At 33.8% G+C, this 10,370-nt stretch overlaps 1 protein-coding gene across 4 annotated transcripts in view; it reads right to left on the bottom strand.

The window, feature by feature from the left end:
* Window positions 1-231: 231 nt before the first annotated feature.
* The window catches only part of LOC123563945 (netrin receptor UNC5C-like), a 150,566-nt gene continuing 140,427 nt past the window's right edge, over window positions 232-10,370 (bottom strand). For 3 of the 4 annotated variants that reach the window (XM_053536581.1, XM_053536579.1, XM_053536582.1), the window contains 8 exons: window positions 9,836-9,883; window positions 9,037-9,588; window positions 7,950-8,131; window positions 7,235-7,471; window positions 6,760-6,906; window positions 4,000-4,170; window positions 3,095-3,324; window positions 232-2,801 (listed from right to left, as the gene is read on the bottom strand). In XM_053536581.1, coding sequence (XP_053392556.1) covers window positions 2,630-2,801; window positions 3,095-3,324; window positions 4,000-4,170; window positions 6,760-6,906; window positions 7,235-7,471; window positions 7,950-8,131; window positions 9,037-9,588; window positions 9,836-9,883 — 1,739 coding nt within the window. In that variant the 3' untranslated portion in view covers window positions 232-2,629. The remainder of the gene's footprint in view (window positions 2,802-3,094; window positions 3,325-3,999; window positions 4,171-6,759; window positions 6,907-7,234; window positions 7,472-7,949; window positions 8,132-9,036; window positions 9,589-9,835; window positions 9,884-10,370) is intronic. The other variant, XM_053536580.1, reaches the window with a different exon arrangement.

The raw sequence follows: 10,370 nt of genomic DNA, 5'->3' as shown, positions 1-10,370 counted from the left end.
GTTTACCAATTAATTTGCTAATAAACTGGACTTATTTCATTGAAAATTGGATGAAAACACACACTCATTTATTTGATAACATCAATCTACATTATTTTGGTATGGGTAAATACATGTTGATGCATTTCTATTTTCTATTTTTCATGTGAAAATCATCAGTATTTTTATACGAGAGTGGGTGGGGTAAGGAATTTACATAATTTATGAGTTGTGTTCAGACCAATTTAGAGCTTCGTTTTTTTAAGTCCTCGAGTAGAATAATGTTAATGCATGTTCACCTTCATTTCAGACCTAAATTGAGACTTTGTTTCTACAAATTTAATCTGTTAAGAAAGTTTAAAGTTAGAACAAGAGGGAGCTTCTGTAAGATAGCATGCTCGACTTTTCTCAGTGATTGACTCTGAATTAAAGTTTTGCCAGTTAAAGGGGCATAATAGGCAATAGCTTTGTATGTAACGGAGATATTAGACATTATATAAAACTTTAACAAAAAAACTGAAATTAAAAAGTGGCATAACTCTGTCAAAATTCAAATCAAGAGTTATGAGGATTGTTTCTTCTGGTGTAGACTTATATACATTATTGTGTGGCCAAAAATGTTGGATTTTGCCTCTAAGTTATGTGTCCACGCGCTTAATATATGTCGATAAAAACCTCCAGTTTTGAGACCCCAACTCCAGCTGAAAAATGGCAATCCTCCAGTTTTGGGATTCTGAACTTATCACATGTATGTGGACCTCTGACTATATCATGCAAGATCTGATTAAAATTCTATCCAAGTCTGCATAACCTGGTGTCAGCAAATGAAAATATTTTTCAATATACTTAACTTCTAGAATGACTCTCCTGAATGGTCATATATATTTTTCATCACCTGTTTCTAATAATATAATGATATATCAAGATAATCAATGACTATCTATTCTAATGTGATGACTAGAACACAAGAAATCTGGATAGGTAGATAATAGTCCATACACAGTTCCCCTTAATTCATTTAAGGGAGGTAAACTTTACAAGTCTCAATAATTTGTGCAAGCAAGATTTAGCTACCTTTGCATATCTTATTCCTTGCACAGTATTGTTTTCTATGTACACGTTTTACTATTTACATATTTACATGTGCACAAATAACAAATTTAAATAAAAACAATATAACTATGTGCCATTAAATAATCAAAAACAATAACTAGCTTTCAAAAACTTCATCGTATCTCAAATTCTGAACACATTTTATAACAATGTCTGGTGTAATTATGTTTCATTAAGAAAGCTCTACTATGTTAATAGTAACGATACTTTCCAGTGTTAAAAACAATATAGAGCCAGAAAAAAACCATATAGAATATTTTTCAAAAATAATAAGAAATACATTCGTGTCATTTTCCATACAGATTCTTGGATAATTCAATAACCTATTGAAAATGCATACATAGCATTTTCGAAAATTGTAAGCACATTTATTTTTAGTTTTAAGCACAATTAATCCTGTTGCATGTGTTAGTATGTTTAAGTTGCATAAAATATGGTCATCTATGCATAGTAAACAAGTAAAGTATTTTCCCCGTTTATGCATAAACTGTAAAACTGTTCTCCAACTTTGCATATAAAGCTTAAAAAGCATTTTCTAGTCATGCATAGCACTCAATTTTACTCCAAGTTTATTACACGTATGGAATAACTTTTAACTTTGCATGTAGATTTTAATATATAAGCTCAAGCCCAAATGATGCAGGCTCAAAAACAGAAACAGATATTATTTGGTCTTCATTTTTTTTGTATTTGTCAAGAAATTTGTACTGAACATAACAAAAATTCACAAGTTTGGCATTAGCTTTAACAAGATCTGACAATGCCCAATGAAATCCATGGATACCTTTGTTCAAAGACTCATCACAATAACCAAATGCGAAAAAATAAACAACACAAGACAAACTCCACAAAAAATGTATCTATACAAAATAGGATATAAATTTCTCATGCTAGTTATTTATAGATCACAGACTTAAAGAAAAAAAGTCTCCATTTACAAAACATATAAATGGTAATTAAATAGTTCCAGCACAGCTTTAAGCCGTTCTCATAACATCAGATCCATGTATTGACACGTTAGTCAGCAGTTTTCTCAAACAAGATGTGATTATATATTGCAGATATCACACTTTGCATAGAACCAGTCCTTATCTGGATTTTTCTCTGTTTTTCCTTTGTTCACCATGAGACATACAAGAAGCAGACTTTTGGTCTGCACGTTTATTCATTGATCCTTTCTCATTTGAGTCCATTTTCTCATAAGATCTGGTCATCAACAACAGCACATTCTGTTAGGATGCAACTACTTCTTCACTCCAATATTCCAGAAATCTTTGTGAATATTTCAGTTCACCAAAATTTGCGAGACCTTTTATTTGAAGTGAGAATTGGCTACAGTTAGATTCAGTGTAACTGAATAGCATAACTACTGCTATATTTAGTCATAAAGCAAACTATTTCAGCTCTCCCTCTCATCCACTGCTGTTTCACAAGGGAGACAACTCTGCACATTACAACTTTCAAAACTGTAACTATTTTTAGAGTGAATTGCTCACTTTTAATTTCACTATTTTCTGACAAATGGAACACAAATGGTTCATAACCATGAGCCAATATCTTTTTCAAGCACCGCTGCAGCGTCCAAGCGACCCATTACACGTAAGATATTCATTAAGTCTGTAACCGCAGTGTCTTCTCGATGTATTGCTTCCCACAAGTCTAATATATGTTCTGTTGGAGACGTTTTTGTTGCGAAATAATTTATATATCTGAAATCAGACAAAGGAATAAAATACATGGATGTAAATCTATAGAAGTTCTCAATATACTAAAGTAAAACTGACGTATGTAACGAACAGATTCAAACACTTTCTTAAAATATTTTAATCTTAAATGAACATGATAGAATGCATTAGAAATCTTGTTAACTGAAATGTTAATAAAACAAAAATCTATGTCAGTAAGTAAAGAAAGATATATATATTAAAAATATATTGTTACATGTATCTCAAGAAATGATGAAAACAGTTCCAGATTATTTTATTTTAAAACAAGAACTCACCTATCTACAGTTAATGCCTGAGCCAGCATTCTCCAGTCATTCCCCCTAGCACAAGGTGTATCTAATAGCACACACAGCTGATGTCTTATATGTGATGGCAGCCGGGATGCCGCTGTTGAAGTATCCACATTTACCACTGAACTGACACCAGAACTAGAGTTTGTTGCCGATGTGACTGTAGATGACCGCCCTTTCAATGTGTTTGCTACTGGGCTAGAGCATGTTGGTGGCTAAAAGTAAAATTGAAGACTATGATAATACAAGTATGCAGAATGTCGAGCCCGCCAGCTGTCAAGTGTGACCTTGACCAATAGACCTGGTTCTTGCGCATGACACTCCGTTTCATAATGGTGAACATTCATGCCAAGTTACATCAAAATCCCACCATGCATGAAGAAATGCTCCGGACAAACTTCAATTTGACCTTTGACCTCCAACTGTGACCTTGACCTTTGAGATAGGAACATGGGGTTTACGCAAGACACTCCTTCTCATTGAGGTAAACATTCATGCCAAATATAAACAAGATTGGTCCATGTATGTCAAAGTTATGGTCCAGACAAAATCATATGGATGCACGCACATACACCAATCGCAAGCAGTCTCGACAATATACTTTTAAATGATTGACTATATGATAAATCTTCACCAGTGCAAGAAGTCAAATAATGACGACTTTTCATATTACAACCAGCTATGTAAGTACTCCTACAAAAATATATGTTTGTTACACTGGGAAAATGAAGACAGAAAGAGATACAATTTGTCAAATAAGAATTGTCAATTTAAAAAGTGTTTTTTATATATATATATATTTTTTGTAAATACCTTCATATGTATTTGTTTGGTAAAATGTTGAATTTCACCCTGAAAATTTCCAATACTACGTCAGATCTAAAACTTACCTCTTTAAAGTTAGTGTTGATTTTGAGCACTTGTCTATTACTGAGGATAGCTTTTTGATACACCTGAATCTTACAGCGTATAACATCCTGTACACGTTCCACCATCTCTAATGAGAACGAACAATGTAGGTTGTTCTGGTTCCCACTCCAAATGTGCCGGAAAGGAATCTCCTGAAAACCAGTATACATACATTACTTTGCGATTTAGACACAAAACTGACTAGCAAAATGGACACCAAAGATGTTGTGGATAGGGCTTCTGCCAATCAATCCAGAGATTACAGAATTAAAATCCTATACGGAAACACTATACCATGTTCGAGACAAAAGTACTATTCTTCTTGAGAAGGCTTGAAAGTGACTCAAAATATCAGTTTTCAGTGCTAAAATAATAACTATTAACTAAAATCCACCACATGAAGATAATTACATAATATTAAGCTGATCATAGTATAATCAGTCATTTATAACAGACAAACTTTCCCCCAGCTGTCCCACAGCTCACTTCTATGTTAATTGATCATTCACCAGTACCAAAACTGAATGCAAATTAAATAGTTTTTTTAAAACTTCTCATTTTTTAACCGACTCAATTAGTAAGAACAGACGAGATTTAGAAGATCAATTCTTATCCACAAGGAAATCAAACAAAGGAACCATGTACCATTTTCCCCCATCTATAACAGATCATTTCAGATGAGCCCTTATCAATGATAGAACACTTTGTGTCCATTAACCACTGGCACATGTCCGGGCATCAGGAGATGAACATCTAACCATAACAGTTCCTATTTCTCATCTCTCTTCAGGGAAAATTTCTGATGTTCAATTCCCCACTTCATGAAATACCAAAAATATCCCAGTATTTATTCTCATACCATGAAATCTGACCCGAAATAACCTTTGACATATCTAAAACCTACAGATATGCATTGGACTAGCACATTAATAGTGTTGATCTGATCTAACCCTCTTTGTTTGAAGGTTTTTTTTGAAATCTGACAACTGTAAACATGTGTAGAGCTGTGTTAATAGGTTGCCTTCATTTTGTGATTTTTCGGTACAAGGGTTTTCTATGGTATGGTCATTAATCATGTGAGATAAAGAAAGGATAATATTATTGAAATCATTAACATGTACCAGGACACTGAAGCTGCTTTTCAATCACAATACAAGCAGGCACTACACCCTACACTACTTGTTTTCACAGAAAACAGTGTTTTGGAATAAAGCATAATTAGGTTCTCTTATGACGAGATCCATTTTAGATGAGAGTTTTTCTAAGTTCCGCTCATCTATCACAATTAACTACACAATTCTGATAGAAACAAAATACAAATGATACATTGCAGATAAAGCTTCAACGTAAATTATAACTCATTTATCATATTAAAGATTTTCATTTCCTTCATTTTTTTCAAAACAAATGAGCTTTGATGGATTTCGATATTATGTAAAAACAAAGTTATAATGCGAGCAAATCCATGTGAAAAATTGGATTATGTAGACAGTATTTTAACCAGTATCCCATTTACAGAAGAAAAAAGTGTGAAGTTAAAATAGCAATGGACATAACTGTTTAAAAATATCCTACTTTGTTTTACTCTGGAGGGAAATGCAGTATTACATTTCATTTTTCAATCTTAATATGAATGAAAGCAACAAAAACTCATGGCATACAATTTTACTGCAAACAAATTGTATTTAATAATGTTTATGAAGGTTCTTTCTCATTATACAACTCCCTTTTCCCTTTACCTAATGTATTTTAGGATTTAGTCAATTTCCCAGCTACTGTATTTTTTTTTAATCTGGTAATTGAAAATTTAACAAGACATCCCCAGACTAATGTCCTTTTTAGACGTAACATGTGCTAAACAGATAAAATGTTAAAATACCCCTCCATTCTACTTAAAGTCATCTGCATAATTTTTCCATTATTTTCTCAGTGATTAAGCTATAATAAATGCATCCAATGGTTTTATTATTATAAGCCGACTTTGATATTAATTATTATGAGCCTCACTTCCATTATGTGGAATTGTGGGTAATTCTTCACATTTACTATAACATGTCACAGACACATGGACACAAAAGAATTGTAAAAAATGTTTCAACCAAACGTTTGGTCTGCAAAACATCATGTCTTTGATAATCTTAAACTAATAATTCCTCAACAATTATGGGTAATTGCTTTAAAAAATTCATTGATTTTCACAGAACAATTGAATGCAATGGGAAGTTGAGTGAATTGGTCCATCCAAAAGTGACTTATCATAGCTGTTTAACATTGCAGACACTAGACTACATGCGATAGAACAGATTATAACATTCTCACTGATTCCAACAAAAGATTTCAATCACAATTTCTGAGTGAACTCTTTGTGTTATCCTAGTATTATTAAATCTAAAAAATTTAACAAATGCACTTGCTGTACCAGACAAATGATGACCGAGTCAATCTATTACACTTGCAACAACAGTAACAGAAGAAAATACATCCACCATTTTTGCCTAACTGAATAGTTTCTTCTACCCGTGTACCATACTCGCATACCAGCAGCCCCTAGTTTAGCTTTAAAAAATCCTGCATATCTTTTAAAAATTTAGTTCTGTACCTTTTTATTTCACTCGAGTCCACTTTGTGCTATGTTAAAACAAACTTGTATGTCTTCAACCACAAATGCTAATATCACAACAAACAGTCCCAATTTTTTCTCCCAAGTTTCTTGTAGGAAAAACAACTTTGTTTTTGCATACCTGATAATTAGCGGCAAGTTTACTTCTCCATCCATTACCAAGGTCCTCGATTGTCAGACACAGGTTATGTCCACCGTCTTGGAATGGAATCTGTTTCGGTTTGTCTAACAACCGCCCGCCTAAACGACGTTCAACTTGCATAACTCCCTAAAATTAAAGTAAAATACAAAGAATTTGAAAGCCACATTTTCTTCAAAAACCGTTTAAACATCAAACACTAAATTTTCAACACTGAAAGCAATCAAATTAAATGTCTAGATCCACCATAATTTCCCTCAAGTAAAAGTCTGATTTTTTGTTTCAATTTTTTATGAAGTGAATAAAACATTTTTCAGTGCAAGATTATAAAATATATTAAGCATTTATTTAAAGAGAGTAAGTAAAGCAGTCTATTATCCTTTTTAAACATTTTTTAAAAATAGAATACAAAAAAAAAATCCAATGTTTTTCATTATAAGGTATAACTCAACTATACCTCTAATGCATCAGGTGTGTCTTCTACAACATACACTCGGATGCTGAAATCCATTGATGGAGGTAGTGAAGGTGCAAATGCAGCCAGTCGCAGGATCTTCACAGCACGACCCTGGGCTACCGGCTCACCTATCAGAGCGTAGCGTTGTAAAAATTCTGTCATAAGATGACAATGTGTAGCATCTATTTGTGTGTAGATTTGTGTGTTAATTGTTTCCTGACCCAAGGTGACAGCCAACTGTAAAACAAGCCAAAAGAAATCTTGCTGTCATACAAGTGTTTTGTATGAAATATGCAGTGAATTAAGAGAATTACCAAAGTGTCATAATACCATTATGAAAGTAAACATTTTATAACTGTGAAAATTCTTTCATAATGATAAGCAAAAAATTCAAATGAAGAACGGATACCATTCATATATATTATATCAGTAAGAACTGTTTATATCAGACCAGTAAGAACTGTTTGTTAAAGAAATTTACTGGTAACTATGTTGCACATCTGACTGAAAGACACATCCTTTCCAGCACATGCAATATGCAAGTGAAAAACACTTTCTCCAATCAAGCTATAAACCAAGACCACTCCTACCTGAGGTTCTAAGCAGCTGACAGTAATGTATACTGGGAATCAGTATGAAAATCACGCAAACCGGGTCTTTGTAAGCTACTACAACCTATTACAACATTTAGCTTTTTGGTGGGATTAAAACTCACATAATCATGTTGTACCTGCCACTGTGGTGGTTCCTCTAGCGGAGTGCTACTGGAACAGACAGAGAGTTTCCAGCCTCCCTGGCGCATACTAGCACAATGTTGTACAGACAACACAACAGGCTTCTTTAACATCATCCCTGTTGGACCGCATAAAACTATTGGACTAAGTATAGTCTGTTTTTCTGTAACAGAAGTTATAACTAAGGTGAGACAACATAAAACCACAAAGTTTAACCAGCTTTTTTTGTTTTTGTGAGATAGCTGAAGACTTCTACAAAACTTCCGTTGAAATACACTTTAAAATCTAACTCCATTCCACAAAGGTTTCATACATTCATGCGTCTTGTTTTGCAATATAAAAGATTACTCTTGTATCCTGTAAAGTAAAATTTTCCACTCTTTACTTTTTTAAAGAAGTTTACAATGTAAAATGTGGCTCTACCTTTAAACAAAACATGATATCGTGTCATTGAAGTTTTAAGACCCAAAAAACCCATCAATTTAAAGTGAATGCCCATAGTAAAATGGCTTTTAACGCAAAGATCAAATCTTCCAAACTAGATTTCGAACAAGCCATAAATGTAGCGCACCATTTTTTTTCACTATATAGACATTATTTAGTGATTTAGAAACAATAGGCAGGGAAAACAGAAGTCATAAAAACAAGACATTAATGTTGTTATTTCATTATGTCACCTGATGTTTTGCCCCTTAATGTTATGTTTTACGTGGATAATGGTCCAGAACAACATAGTTACAAGTCACGCCACAATAAACGTCTACCTTGTAATTGACAGTGTTGTTTCTACTCTTGTTTTAAAACTGTAAAAATACAGTAACAATGGCATTGTTTTAATGAAAGGACAGAGAAGTCAAGGGCTTTATTCAACTTGCTTTAATTTTAAACCTACTCACTCTAAATCAGCTGTAGAGATTAGTTTCATACCGTGAAATATGCCAAAACCTTCAGTCTTTGGCAAAGATTAATGGAGACAACTTTCCAAAAACAGCTTTTGAAATATTATGTTATTGTAAAGAAACAATATCATATAAATCATCACATCATTTTCACCAAAGTCTGTCCTACCTGATAATTTTGGTCTATCTTTGTCATCTCTGCAGACAGCCATATAAATTTCCTCCGTTTTACCCCTACAAATGGCCCCTTCTGGTATGAGCAGGGTCACTCCAGACTCTGGTAGTGATAACCTGCCACCCCTGTGATCAAATGTACTCCATGTCACAGCATCTGTGTCTATGTGACTAGGCAGTTCTACAGAATTCAAAGATCCACGACTGTCTCTAACATTTTCATTCTCGCTTCCACGTGGACTTCCGGAGTTTACCGGATTTACTATCACCATATTGTTTTTATCATTCTTCCTTGCTAACTGATCCATTGATGAATTATGTGTCAACATATTATTTGGTGTGGGGTCAATAATTTTCACACCATTTGGAACACCATTTCCCAACTGGGCACTAAGTCTATTTTCTTTGATTTCTGCGTATGTGGGAGGCATTTTATCGTAAGAATTGACACGCTGCATATGATTATTGTTTGGATGATCCAGTGGGGTAGAGGGTGGCGGAACCGTCACTTGTGTCAGGTCCGGTTGGTAAGCTGACAACAAAGTCTCTGAAAGTGGACAGATAATTTGCACAGTCACGGACATTAAACTACCAATCTACAAGAATATTTTAAATAACAAATGTGATGCTGAAATTACTGAGATCAAAATCAAATGCTAATTTAAATTATTGCAGTATTATCTACAACAACCTGTCTTTGACACTAACTAGATGTTAGTGTGACAAATCTGGTAAATTAGAAATATCTTGACTGGTATACAAAACATAAGATGGAATGTCAAATATAGGCTTACCATTTTTCATCTTCTTTTCATCATGTGTATGCAAATGTCCATGAATATCTGCAAGTAAAACAACAATAAACTAGAGCACTAAAGATGATTAATACCCCCAGATGCCGCTCTGATACAAGGAAAGTAAAATGACCTTTGACTTTTAAAGTGTGACCTTGGACCTAGTGACCTGGGTGGTGCACTGCAAGTCATTTTGATCGCTTGATGAAAATTCATACTAGTTATATAAAAATCCTTCTACATGTTAAGTAGACGTGGAGCAGACACAAATTTAGGCTATTTGATTTTTGACCTGTGTGTGACCTAGACCTTTGACCTTGAGACCCAGTCTGTGAGCTGTACACTTGTTGATAAGGATAACAATTATTGCTAGTTTTATGAACAACTTCCATGCCCTCAAATTTAAGTTACTTGACATTTGACTCCTAGTGTGACCTTGACCTTGGACCTAGTGACCTAGGTTTTATGCTCTGGTGATATAATAAATTATCAGCTGTCTAATCTCTTTCTGAATATGGTGGTGCAAAAACATGGC

This window comes from Mercenaria mercenaria, chromosome 2 (assembly GCF_021730395.1).
Source record: "Mercenaria mercenaria strain notata chromosome 2, MADL_Memer_1, whole genome shotgun sequence".
Lineage (NCBI taxonomy): Eukaryota > Metazoa > Mollusca > Bivalvia > Venerida > Veneridae > Mercenaria > Mercenaria mercenaria.
This window is presented reverse-complemented; position numbering and strand designations above follow the sequence as displayed.